Source organism: Salvelinus sp. IW2-2015, linkage group LG1 (genome assembly GCF_002910315.2).
Source record: "Salvelinus sp. IW2-2015 linkage group LG1, ASM291031v2, whole genome shotgun sequence".
Taxonomy (NCBI): Eukaryota; Metazoa; Chordata; class Actinopteri; order Salmoniformes; family Salmonidae; genus Salvelinus; species Salvelinus sp. IW2-2015.
In genome coordinates this window covers 52,020,050-52,034,441 of record NC_036838.1, presented here as the reverse complement: position 1 = coordinate 52,034,441, position 14,392 = coordinate 52,020,050, and the positions used below count along the sequence as shown (strand labels likewise).

The 14,392-nt window shown below is 42.9% G+C and overlaps 1 protein-coding gene across 1 annotated transcript in view; it reads left to right on the top strand.

Annotated features, from left to right (window-relative positions):
• LOC111977633 (band 4.1-like protein 1) overlaps window positions 1-14,392 on the top strand; it is a 172,181-nt gene that overhangs the window by 108,954 nt on the left and 48,835 nt on the right. The window contains exons 5-7 of the mRNA XM_070445613.1: window positions 12,026-12,068; window positions 12,794-12,869; window positions 13,273-13,491. Of these exons, the coding sequence (XP_070301714.1) occupies window positions 12,026-12,068; window positions 12,794-12,869; window positions 13,273-13,491 (338 nt within the window). The remainder of the gene's footprint in view (window positions 1-12,025; window positions 12,069-12,793; window positions 12,870-13,272; window positions 13,492-14,392) is intronic.

Below are 14,392 nucleotides of genomic sequence, written 5' to 3'. Positions count from 1 at the left end.
TCGAAGTGCTATACTGAGGTGTCAACACGTTTTAACGATGGGCAGCTGGCAAGACATTTGTCGGCGATTGTGGACATGATTGAGTCCCTTGTTTCAAACCAGCAACCACTGAGGGGGACATTGGACTTTACAAACTTGCTGGGCCAGCACAGAAGATGCATGCTACACCTGAGGAAAGCTCAACTAATCCAACTAGCACTTGAGGGGGATCTTATAAGAAAATTTCGGGGAGAACATAATGATCGATTACTCCACAGAGCATCAAGGAGGCTCCAACTCCTCTGAAAATGTTTCTTTAGTGTGTAGGGCATTGTCCATGGCGCTACCAAGAGAATTCTCTTCGATTATAATCACAGTCGTGTACATCCCCCCCAAGCAGACACCTCAACGGCCCTGAAAGAACTTCATTGGACTCTATGTAAACTGGAAACCACATATCCTGAGGCTGCATTTATTGTAGCTGGGGATTTTAACAAGGCTAATCTGAAAACAAGGCTTCCTAAATTTGATCAGCATATCGAATGCGCGACCCGGGCTGGGAAAATTCTGGATCATTGTTACTCTAACTTCCGCGACGCATAGAAAGCCATCCGTCACCCTCCTTTCGGCAAATCTGAACACGACTCCATTTTGTTTCTCTCAGCCTATAGACAGAAACTAAAACAGAAACGCCCGTGCTCAGGTCTGTCAACGCTGGTCCGACCAGTCTGATTCCACGCTTCAAGATTGCTTCAATCACGTGGACTGGTATATGTTCCGGATAGCGTCGAACAACAACATTGATGTATACGCTGATTCGGTGAGCGAATTTATTAGAAGTGCATCGGTGATGTTGTACCAACAAGCGACTATTAAAACCTTCCCTACCAAACCGTGGATTGATGACAGCATTCGCGCACCACTGCTTTTAATCAGGGCAAGGCGACCGGAAACATGACCGAATACAAACAGTGTAGCTGTTCCCTCCGCAAGGCAATCAAACAAGCTAAGCGTCAGTATAGAGACAAAGTAGAGTCGCAATTCAACGGCACAGACACGAGAGGAATATGGCAGGGTCTACAGGCAATCACGGACTACAAAAATTAAAACCAGCCCTGTCTCGGACCACGATGTCTTGCTCCCAGACAAACAAAACAACTTCTTTGCTCGCTTGAGGACAAAACAGTGCCACCGACACGGCCGCCTACAAAACTGCGGACTCTCCTTCACCGCAGCCAACATGAGTAAAACATTAAACGTGTTGACCCTTGCAAGGCTGCCGGCCCAGACGGCATCCCTAGCCGCATCCTCAGAGCTCCAAAGACTAGCTGGCTGGTGTGTTTACGGACAATATTCAATCAATCCCTATCCCAGTCTGCTGTTCCCACATGCTTCAAGAGGGCCACCATTGTTCCTGTTCCCAAAAAAGCTAAGGTAACTGAGCTAAATAACTACCGCCCCGTAGCACTCACTTCCGTCATCACGAAGTTCTTTGAGAGACTATGAAGGACCATATCACCTCCACCCTACCTGACACACTAGACCCACTCCAATTTGCTTACCGCCCCAATAGGTTCCACGGACAACGCAATCGCAATCACACTGCCCTTAACCCATGGCATAAAATGCACTATTATATTAATGTGTTACATACCATATATTACTAATCTCATATGTATATACTGTACTCTTATACCATCTAATGCATCTCTGCCTATGCTGTTCGGCCATCGCTCATCCATATATCTTTTATGTACATATTCTTATTCATTCCTTACACTTGTGTGTATAAGTCCCCCCAAAGGTGTGGACTTCCGGCCGCAAAACCTAAACCCATAGGGAGGGTCTGGGTGGGCATCTGTCCGCGGTTGGCGGCATCTGGCGCGGGACGTGTACCTCACTCCACCATAGTCTTAGCCCACTTAGGTGGCGCCTTTGGAGCGGTGACCCTCGCCGCCGACCCCGGACTGGGAACCCTTGCAGCGGGCCCAAAAATAGACGGGAGACTCTGGCAGCGCCGGACAGGCGGAGACTCTGGCAACTCTGTCCAGTATTCTCCTCCCAAGTCAGGAGTCCAGAACCCTCTGCTCCTGGTTACCACGCTGCTTGGTCCTTTTTGTGGTTAGTTCTGTAACGGATCTCCTCTTCGTCTGGGAGGAGTAGGAAGATCGGACCAAGGTGCAGCAGTGGGTAAGTGTTCGTCATTTTATTAAAATGCACTGAACACTAAAATACAAAATAAACAAACAAAGAACAACCGAAACAGTTCAATCTGGTAACTAATACAAAGACAGAAAACAACTACCCACAAATCATAGTAGGAAAACAGGCTACCTAAGTGTGGCTCCCAATCAGAGACAACGATAGACAGCTGCCTCTGATTGGGAACCACACCAGGCCAAACACATAGAAACACAACAACATAGAAAAAGAACATAGACTGTCCACCCCAACTCACGCCCTGACCAAACTAAAATAGAGACATAAAAAAGGAACTAAGGTCAGGGCGTGACAGAGAGAGTATGAAACAATAGAGGTAAACACAGTAAATGCTGAAAGATGTTATTTCTCACAGCATAGGTACCTCTGAGAGCAGGTAGGTCTCCTTTTCAATATCAGGCTCATCTCATGGTAGCCTATACTGTCTGGGGTCCTCAGTGACTCTCAGCCAAACAATATGTGATTAAAATGTCCTTCCCAGCTAGCACATTCCATGGTTCATTTGAAGTTGTGGGAATGTACGTTTTTGGATTCCCATTTGTTCTGGGAACTTAGTCATAAGTTTCCTGACCGGTAAAACTTAACGTTTTTTWAAATGTTCTGAAAACAGAAGTGAACATTTTGCCTGTTCTGGGAACGTACAATTTTAGGTTGCAGGGACACTGCTAGCTCAGGTTAATTGTTTTGAACTCCAAGCACAGATAAGATACATGGATATTAATTTGATTTGCTTAGGCATAAATCATACAATATATTGTGGCACAATAAATCACTGAGATTCAAGGATGGAGATAGCATGCCATGTTTTTTATATTCATACAAAGCTGTTCATTTTAGTCTATTTAAACAGACCCAATTTCAAAGGAAACAAGCACTCATTAAGATCAGGTGTGGCCAAGAAAACTAAACACAATAAGATAGAGGGTGTTTAATTGATGCTGAAAAGGGAATGTGCTGTATATGTTTTTTATTAATGTTTATGAATGTTTATGAATGTTACTAAAGTTGTCTTGTGATTTTTTATGGAAAGTTTTCTTAATATTCTTGGAACAATTTGAGAACATGACTTTAAATGGAACCATGAGGGAACTTGTAGGAAACATTACTCTGAAGTACACCATTTTAATTATTTTTTATATATATAAAAAAATTGGTAGCTGATTAGTATGCTGTTGCATTGAACTCCGACCTTGCTGGGGGTCCAGAGAAACAGTGTTGCACCAGTGCCTAGAACCATTACCAAACATGTAATTCAAGGTAACTATGTTTGAACTTTTAGGAAACGTTCTGTTATTAAAGTAATGACATAACAAGAAAATAATGTTATTATTATTTCCTATAAGATGCACTATGCAGAAATCCTTCGCCGTTTCCTGGTTGCAAATATTCTATTAGTTTGCCTAATTCCAGTTTATGTGACAAAACAAGGAAGCATAGTGTAGATAATCATTGTACCTGCATAACTTGCCCAGGGACTGCGGTTGAAAATTAGCCGGTTGGCTAAAACCGGCACTTTTACTGAAACGTTGATTAATGTGCACTGTCCCTGTACAAATAAAATAAACTCAAACTCAAACCATCTAAACTGCTGTGAAATACCTTTTCCATAACCAAAAAGATTGTATTTTCAGTTTTTTGACGCCAAAACTAAACTTAAGAATGGGAAGCATAGAAATAGCGCACATAGAACAGATCTACCTTTTCTTAGACTTCCTTTCAATGGGAATGACAGCCCTATAACACACATTTCTTTTGAAAACTCTGTTTATTCAGTTTTATACCCAATACAACACAAAACAATATAAATAATATACTAATCTAGAAAAAATACCCCCCAAAAATGTGCTTTAAAGATATCATACTTTAGACAAGTTAAACACACCGGGCAGAAGGCTACAAAGGTTAAAGGGCAATCTGTAGTACAGGGACAGAGCAAACACCTCACCATTGTTCCTGTAAACAGTCAAGGGATAGGGGTGGAGAAATGCAACCACTCACAGACAGTCATGGAAAACCCACCGACCATCCACTGGACCAAAAATAAAGTTTACAATGCTTTAAAAGAAAAAATAATAATAATCATTTTATGTAAGCGTGAACAAAATGTAAAAACAAAAACTGGGCAAAACAAGCTCACATTATATTCTCTGACCGGGCAAGATGAACAAGCCATCCACAGGTCACAATCAATAAGCACATCATCAACCTTAAAACACAGAAAGAAATGCTCATCCAACCCTTGAGTCAAATACAGACTTGTTTCTGTTTTAATATGAATGCCATCAGTGGATGGACTGTTTAAAGTAAGACCGGAATGGAGCCCAAGCCTCATAAAACAGTTTGGGGTTCCCACGTGTATTGAATATAATTTTTTCTAGTTTCAGAGAACACAACACATCTCTCACCCAATTTTTATAAGATGGGGGAGCTGCCATCTTCCAGTTCTGTAGTATTAGCCGTCTAGCTAAAAGAGTAGTATAAGCAACAGTGTCCAACTGGATTCTTGACAAGGGGGTACCTATGGGCAGTACTCCAAAAAGGGCTGTAAGGGGAGACGGATCTATAACAGAGAAACATTTAAATATGAATTCCCAGAAACCTGACAGTTTATGACAGCCCCAAAACATATGCAACAGTGTGGCTGGACACAGGTAGGATCAAAATCAGAGAATATTCTTCCAAGTTTGGCCCCGGACCAGTGGATACAGTGAACCAGTGAATTGAAGGGGGCTGTGTCTAGTGCTAAAATAGGACGAATGCACCCTGTGCAGCACAGATTCCCACGTGTCTTCCCCAAGTTCCTCCCCCAAATCCTTTCCCCATCGAGTCTTTAAAGGCACCTAAGTCATTCATGATTGCATATACCTGATGATTGCATATATATCTTAAATTGCGCCCCTAGGAAGCTTGTTCAGCTCAAAGATGCTCTCTATAGCTGTATTCGCAGGCCTATGGGGAAATTCAGGTGTGTTAGCTCTGACAAAGTTCCTAGTCTGGAGATAGCGGAAAAAGTGGGATTGGGGGAAGTTTAAGTTTTCCTGTAGCTGAGGCCTAGTGAGTGCCAGATGGCAAAAGCCCCATCATTCAAAGATGGAGGAAATTAAATGTTCTGATTGATTGGGCCTGATAGAGAAAAGCCTTGGAGGCTAAAGGCTAAACGGAACTGATTCCAAATTTTAAGAGACTGCTTTACAACTGGGTTGACACACCTTTTGCCTAGGGACACTGGGAGAGACGAGCACAACACAGAAGAAAGTGCAGCAGGTTTACGCGATTCAGACTCCATCTGGACCCAGAGTGGTCTAGGGCCAGTAGGATCAGTCTGCAGCCAGTACAGAAGGGCTCTGAAATTTGCAGCCCAATAGTATGTCTGAAAATTTGGTAGAGCTAAACCACCTTAGGCTTCTGTAAATGTTTTCTACCAATCCGTGGTAACTTGCCATCCCAAATAAAATACATGAATATTTGATCCAGTGAATTAAAAAAGTATTTTGGAATAAAAATGGGTAAACATTGAAATAAATATAAATATTTGGGCAACACATTCATTTTAATGACATTAATCCTTCCGATAAGAGGTAGCAAATTCCAAAAAGTAAAAGATTGTTTCAAACTGTCTGCTAGAGCAACAAAGTTTTCCTGAAACAAATTTGAATATTTCCTTGTCACTTTAACTCCCACGTAGGTTAATGGATCCCGGACAATCCTAAACTGAAAACTTGTAAAAGAGCACTTTAAAGCAACCTTGTTTACAGGAAAAAGCTCACTCTTGCCTAGATTCAGCTTGTACCCTGAGATTGATCCAAACTTTTTAAGAACAGATAAGGCACGTGGCAATGAGGTATCAGGTTTGGAGATAAACAAAAGGAGGTCGTCAGCATATCGCGAGACTTTCTGCTCTAAGCCCGTCCTGATTATACCTTGAATAGCATCATTAGAGCATAGTGCAATGGCGAGAGGCTCGATTGCCAAAGCAAACAACAAGGGGGAGAGTGGACAACCCTGTCTGGATCCGCGGTACAAGGGAAAATAGTCAGAGGACAAGTTGTTAGTCCGTACCGAAGCCATGGGGGAAAAATAAAGAATCTTTATCCACGCAATGAATTTGGGGCCAAAGCCAAATCTATAAAGGGCAGCTGTTAGGTAGTCATTTACATTTACATTTAAGTCATTTAGCAGACGCTCTTATCCAGAGCGACTTACAAATTGGTGCATTCACCTTATGATATCCAGTGGAACAACCACTTTACAATAGTGCATCTAACTCTTTTAAGGGGGGGTTAGAAGGATTACTTTATCCTATCCTAGGTATTCCTTAAAGAGGTGGGGTTTCAGGTGTCTCCGGAAGGTGGTGATTGACTCCGCTGACCTGCCGTCGTGAGGGAGTAGTCCCACTCAACGCGGTCAAAAGCTTTTTCTGCATCAAGTGAGACCACCATCTCCGGGTCCCCCGATGCTGGGGAGTACAGTATATTCATAAGGCGTCTAATATTGAAAAACAATGCCTATTTCTCACAAAGCCAGTCTGGTCAGAGTGTATTACTTGGTGCAGCGAGCCTTCCATACAGATGGCTAAAAGCTTGGCTAGGATTTTGTAATCACAGTTTAAAGTGAGATTGGGCGATAGGATCCACATTCCAGGGTGTCTGTTTTTCTTTAATAGTAATGAAATTGAAGCCTGATAAAGGCTAGGCGGTAGCTTTGAGGTATTAAGGCACTCTGCAAATAATCGAGACAAGAATGGGCAAAGCAGACCAAAAAACATTCTGTAAAATTCGGTTGGAAAACCGTCCGGACCCGGTGATTTACCACTTTTTATTGCGGACACTGCTGTTGCAATCTCCTCCGGTGTACATATTCTTCTAGACAGTCATGGGAGTCTGTATCAATTGAAGGCATAGTCAAGCCATTAAAGAATGAATCAATCAATCAGCAAAGGGTCTTGAGGAGATTCAGAGGTGTATAGCGCAGAGTAAAATTGTTTAAATTGATCATTGATCTCTTTATGTATAACTGTGGTGGCACCAGACAGGGTCCTTATTTGTGGGATTAAACATGATGCCTCAGATTTACGGATCTGATGTGCAAGGTGTTTACTGGCCTTATCTTCTTGTTCATTACACTCTGTATCGAGCTCGCAAGAGTAACTGTTCAGCTTGCCTGGTAGAAAGCTCATCAAATTCAGATTGGAGTAGTTGGCGCTCTTTATGTAGATCAGAGGAAGGATCCGTAGCATACTTCTCATCCAATGTGGCTATGGATTTGCTCAGGTCCCGAAGTCGCTGAGAGCGAACTTTGTTTTGGTTGGCTGTATAAGAAATAATTTGGCCACGTAGGTATGCTTTGAGAGACTCCCATATGGTGGAGCAGGACATACCTGGCGTTGAATTAGTTACTAGGAATAAGGTGATTTCAGAAGAAATGAAATTGACAAACTCCTTATCTGAGAGTAAAATGGGGTTAAGACGCCATTGATAACACATAGGAGGTCGCTGGGGAAACTCTAGTTCAAGCACTAATGGTGAATGGTCAGAAATAACAATACTCTTGTAAGTACACCGCCGAAGGTTAGGCAGAAGTTTTTTGTCCAAAAATAAGTAATCAATGCGGGAGTATGTTTGATGAACATGAGAATTAAAGGAATACTGTCTATCTGTAGGGTGTAGGAAACACCAGGCCTCACACATAGCATATTTCTGAAGAAAATATTGAATATGTAGGGCACTTTAGATGGGCCTGTAGTTCTTTGTGAGGACTTGTCAAGAACTGGGGACATTTTACAGTTGAAATCCCCCCCTAAAATCAACAAATGAGAATCTAAATTGGGTATAGCAGATAAAAAGGAAGAAATGAAACTTGTGTCATCCCAATTGGGAGCATAAACACTAGCCAAAACAAGAGGGGTAGAAAACAGTTTACCGGTTACTATGATGTATCGTCCCTTAGMATCAGCAATAACCTCAGAAGCTACAAAGGGAGTAGATTTATCAACCAAAATGGCAGCACCTCTTGATTTACTATGAAAGTTAGAGTGGAACACTTGACCAACCCAGTCCCTACGCATCCTAAAATGCTRACCAGTCCTCAAGTGTGTCTCATGTAGAAATGCGACATTTGCATTCAAACCCTTTAAGTGTGTCAGCACCCCCATAAACGGGCCGGGAATCGCAGTCCATACTTCACACCTGGATGGTCCCATAGTAGTAATTCGGCCTCAATCGTAGCAACTACCTCCGTTTTTATTTAAACTATCTCAGAGCGTAGTAGTTTGATGGCCTCGAGAATGTTCATTTCAGTGCCGCCAGGCCAAGCCGCACCCCCGGGTAAAGTGTGAGTCCCCGGGCCCTCAGACTCAGGAGAGGGCGGTGATGAGAGTGGGTCTTGTGGGCCGGGTTTTCTCAAAGTCATTGAAAGCAAAGTAGTCTTGGTTTTTACGGAAAGGGATCACCAAACTAATATTTGAAAATAAATACGGTTCTGCTGCAAAATGTACATACATTTTAAGAATACTGCGGGAGCAAACGGAAAACACGTCAGTCGCACATGGCGTCCCTCCAACCTTCTCCCGCTGCTCTGTTTTTTAAATCTATAACACACATTTCTATGTGAATTTGGACGTGTCCCCGAAAAGTTACATATTGCAGCTTTAAATGCGCTGAGAATGTTCCAAAGCCAAGTAACTATCCTGAAACCATTCACAGAGCGTTATGGGAAGATTGTATGCAAAATAACCCTAGGATAACCTGGCTCTCACCAAGCTCTAAGAAACATGGTTCTCAGAACATGATGTACTAGCTGGGTTCTCAGACACTCCTCTCTGCCTCTCTTTGAGAATATTATCTCCACACCATTTGGGAGAACATTAATTGTGTTTATGATTGCTTTGTGAACTATGACTGCAGTGTCCTTGTAGCAGAACAGTGAGAACAGTTGTTATTCCTGATGGAGTGCTCTACAGAGAGGAGACAAAAGACCCAGGGCCTTTTTCATAATTGAGTGGTCTTTGGCCCAGGCCGACGTTAGATAGATTCTTGAGGATAATAAATTACTGCTGCTTATTAATGTGTTTAGCACGCTGATTTAACACTGGAGGACCAAAGCTTTTCTCTGCCCTAGTACCCCAATGGTTGAACCAGCTTCACCCTGATGCTAGGACAGCGGAGTCCCTGCCAATTTTCTGAAAACGTCCAAAACCCTCAAATGTCTGAAACACTTCAAAGAGTATCTGAAATAAGACATGTCAGTCTAGTCATGTCAGTCCACCCCCTTTTCCTACTAGCTCTGACTTTGCTGATAACTTATTTATTGAGGAAAAATGTACAGTCGTGGCCAAAAGTCTTGAGAATGACACYAATATTAATTTTCACAAAGTCTGCTGCCTCAGTTTGTATGATGGCAAATTGCATATACTCCAGAATGTTATGAAGAGTGATCAGATGAATTGCAATTAATTGCAAAGTCCCTCTTTGCCATGCAAATGAACTGAATCCCCCAAAAACATTTCCACTGCATTTCAGCCTTGCCACAAAAGGACCAGCTGACATCATGTCAGTGATTCTCTCATTAACACAGGTGTGAGTGTTGACGAGGACAAGGCTGGAGATCACTCTGTCATGCTGATTGAGTTCGAATAACAGACTGGAAGCTTCAAAAGGAGGGTGGTGGTTGGAATCATTGTTCTTCCTCTGTCAACCATGGTTACCTGCAAGGAAACACGTGCCGTCATCATTGCTTTGCACAAAAAGGGCTTCACAGGCAAGGATATTGCTGCCAGTAAGATTGCATCTAAATCAACCATTTATCAGATCATCAAGAACTTCAAGGAGAGCGGTTCAATTGTTGTGAAGAAGGCTTCAGGTTGCCCAAGAAAGTCCAGCAAGCGCCAGGACCGTCTCCTAAAGTTGATTCAGCTGCGGGATCGGGGCACCACCAGTACAGAGCTTGCTCWGGAATGGCAGCAGGCAGGTGTGAGTGCATCTGTATGCACAGTGAGGCGAAGACTTTTGGAGGATGGCCTGGTGTCAAGAAGGGCAGCAGAGAAGCCACTTCTCTCCAGGAAAAACATCAGGGACAGACTGATATTCTGCAAAAGGTACAGGGATTGGACTGCTGAGGACTGGGGTAAAGTCATTTTCTCTGATGAATCCCTTTTCCAATTGTTTGGGGCATCCGGAAAAAAGCTTGTCCGGAGAAGACAAGATGAGCGCTACCATCAGTCCTGTGTCATGCCAACAGTAAAGCATCCTGAGACCATTCATGTGTGGGGTTGCTTGTCAGCCAAGGGAGTGGGCTCACTCACAATTTTGCCTAAGAACACAGCCATGAATAAGAATGGTACCAACACATCCTCTGAGAGCAACTTCTCCCAACCATCCAGGAACAGTTTGGTGACGAACAATGCCTTTTCCAGCATGATGGAGCACCTTGCCATAAGGCAAAAGTGATAACTAAGTGGCTCGGGGAACAAAACATCGATATTTTGTGTCCATGGCCAGGAAACTACCCAGAACTTAATTGCATTGAGAACTTGTGGTTAATCCTCAAGAGGCGGGTAGACAAACAAAACCCCACAAATTCTGACAAACTCCAAGCATTGATTATGCAAGAATGGGCTGCCATCAGTCAGGATGTGGCCCAGACGTTAATTGACAGCATGCCAGGGCGGATTGCAGAGGTTTTGAAAAAGAAAGATCAACACTGCAAATATTGACTCTTTGCATCAACTGCATGTAATTGTCAATAAAAGCCTTTGACACTTATGAAATGCTTGTAATTATACTTCAGTATTCCATAGTAACATCTGACAAAAATATCTAAAGACACTGATGCAGCAGACTTTGTGAAAATTAATATTTGTGTCATTCTCAAAACGTTTGGCCACGACTGTACTTACTACGACTAAGATATGTGGTTTTCTCACCTAGCTATCTTAAGATGAATGCACTGTAATTCGCTCTGGAGAAGAGCATCTGCTAAATTACTCAAATGTAAATGGACCTCACCCGGGGTGTGTGTGTGTGTGTGTGTGAGAGTGAGAGAGAGTTTGTGATTGGATCTCAGTTTATTATTAGTGTGTATTTTTGCAGGTGTGTCTATTTTTCAGGTTGTGTGTTCTGAAGTTGGCAGGAACACTTGTGGTTTTCCAAAGAAGATGTTGGAGACTGCTGTGCTGTTTCAACCTTTTCCACTCCTGATTTCACTCTGGCAGAAGTGATAGTGACTGCCAAAAAAGCTTTCAGCCTTATTCAGCAGCTGGGATGTGCCACTCAGGCTCAGGATGCTGGGAAGCTCACTGTTTGTGGTTCGGCATATGGAAGCCTGCGTTATTAACCATGCAATAGGCGTATTCACTCTTCCTGTTCAACTACATTAACAATACACATTGTCAAAGGGCAGGGAATGATCTGAGAGATTTCACAAGGGACACGAGGGTGTGCGTTGAAGGAGGACGTTTTATTAACACAAGGCAGCAGGAGGAGTATCTGTCAGAAACAGAGCCTCATGCTGAATGATGTCATTGTACAGATCTGGTGTGATACAAGCTGATAGGATATTAACTGGCCGGTGGTCATTTACTGTCACAATGGGCAAACAGATGCTGGGCCTGCCACTCTCATATCCTCATGCTGAAAGTCTCAATGGGGGAGGGTTCCTCCTGCATCCCTCTCCTCCTCCTTCTATTGAACCATATGCAAATGCTTTCACTAGAATCACAATCTGCAATTAGAGCTGCAGGGTGAATGAGTGTGTGGCAACAGGGTGTGTATTAGCCACGTCTCTCACAGACCCCTGGGAATTCTTTCTGTCTCTCCTATATGTCTTTCAGAATTGGTTGGACCCCTCCAAGGAGATCAAGAAGCAGATGCGCAGTGAGTATCCTCGGCCCACACGCAGCACACACATCAGGATTCGAGTCCTGAATGCTGATTGGCTGAAAGCTGTGGTATATCAGACCGTATACAGTGGGAATGACAAAATGATGCTATTTACTGGTCTAATTACGTTGGTAAACAATTTATAATAGCTATAAGGCACTTCGGGTTTGTGGTATATGGCCATTATACCATGGCTAAGGGCTGCATCCAGGCACCTGTTGCGTCGTACCTAAGAACAGCCCTTAGCCGTGGAATAATGACCATATACCACACCTCTCCTGGCCTTATTGCTTAATTATATACWGTTTGTATATGGAATCTGCTAAATACTTATGCAGTAGAATGAGAAGCTTTAGTCCCATTATGCAAGATGATATAATGAGTTTGTAGGCTGGAGCCTGTTGACACAAATAGATCTTTATTGTGACACATGTTATGGGGATTTTATGACTATGTCATACATATGACCCCACTCTCCGAGGGTGTCTCAGGGGGAGTTGGGATATGCACATTTCCAATTCCCACATGTGTTTTAATACACACTTGTACATGTGTGAAATAGGACAAATATAAGCAACCTCCTAATTATTACTATTATTATTATTATTGTTGTTATTATTACTACTGTTATTATTGCATGTGTGTCACTCACACCTCTGTGATACATGTCCAGTCCACATGGGGAGTAAACTCTTCACATCTCCTGTGTCGCTCCTCAGCTGCTCCCTGGCACTTTGCCTTCTCTGTCAAGTTCTACCCACCAGACCCCTCCCAGTTGACAGAGGACATCACCAGGTACTGTTGTACAGAAGGGAAGTGTGAAGAGGCCCCCATAGCATTCTCACATACTGTTTTTATATACACACACACATACTGTACATACATATAAACTGGCAGCACGCAAAGTCTCTCATAATTATCAGTTCTCACATTGAACTATCTCTGTCAAACAACAAACGTTTGTACAGAAATACTTTTTACGATTGTAATCATTTACAGGGCATATTTCACTGCAAAGGATTCAAAAACATACTCTATTTAGAGGTTTAGCTACATTTGGAGTTCCACTGGCTGTAATGGATTAACTCCTCAACATTCTCATTGGAGCTTGCCTTTGGTGAGACCTTATTTGAACTAGTTCCTCTCCCCCTGTCTTGCCCCCCCCCCCCCCTCTCTCTCTCTCCCTCTTTTATGACAGGTACTACCTGTGTCTTCAGCTGAGAGATGACATGTTGTCAGGCCGTCTGCCCTGCTCCTTCGTGACCCACGCCCTGCTGGGTTCCTATGCCGTGCAGGCCGAGCTGGGAGACTATGACACCGATGACCACGGTCCCGACTACGTCAGCGACTTCCGCTTCGCACCCAATCAGACGCGAGAGCTGGAGGAGAGGGTCATGGAGCTCCATCGTAACTACAGGTAGGAGTTATGGTCAGGGTCAAGAGTATCTTCTGACCACCAGAAAAATGATAGGGCCTTGACTATGATCACATGATCAGAATAAATGCTCTTGGCCCAGTTAGGTTTATTTCAGTTGCATGTTTGTAGTAAATCCATTTTGGTTACATCCAGTGGTGCAGTGGTGCCTGGAGAAATGGGTATACTCAGATCAAACGGCCCGTCTGGCAAAGGAAAGCGCCCTGTTTCAAAATTATATGTTTTCCTCTTGTTTTTTCAGGTAAAAAAAATTCTAATTAAATACAAAAATGTGATGTCCTTCGTCCACAACAATGCTCTTAAACAATATCAGGAAAACATTTTTGATGTTTGGGAATTTTTGTGGGGGAGGGTGTAGTTGCCCTTTAATTCAGTTGTGCACCTATCAAGAGACAGTTTGGCTAGCGTTGTTCCTGTAGGCCAACTGTACAACAATGTTGGCCTACAGAGTACATGCGATGGCAGAGTTTGAAAAACAAGTGCCCTCCCATTGATACAAATTATCACGATATCATTCTGCCAGGAGACATTCTTTGCAGTCATCATTTAATTGGGAAGTTTTTTTGTGAAAGCCTTTAGAAATATTCATTCAAACAGAGCATGTTGACTGAATTGCACATCGCAAAGATTTAACTAAGTGTAACAGGCAGAAAATAGCTGTTTTGTAGGGTTTTTCTCAGATCAACCTTGGGAGGTTGAGTAACAACCAGAGCTGCGTCTCTATTGCCCAACACATTTAACCTCACCACAGTACTTAGTATTAGTGGCATCTTTCCAAATAGTATAGGGTGAAACGTTAAAAAAATAACTCACTCAGATTATATGGTTAATAGCATGGAGCATCCACCTGCAATACATCCCAATACCTAAGACAGGTTAGGCC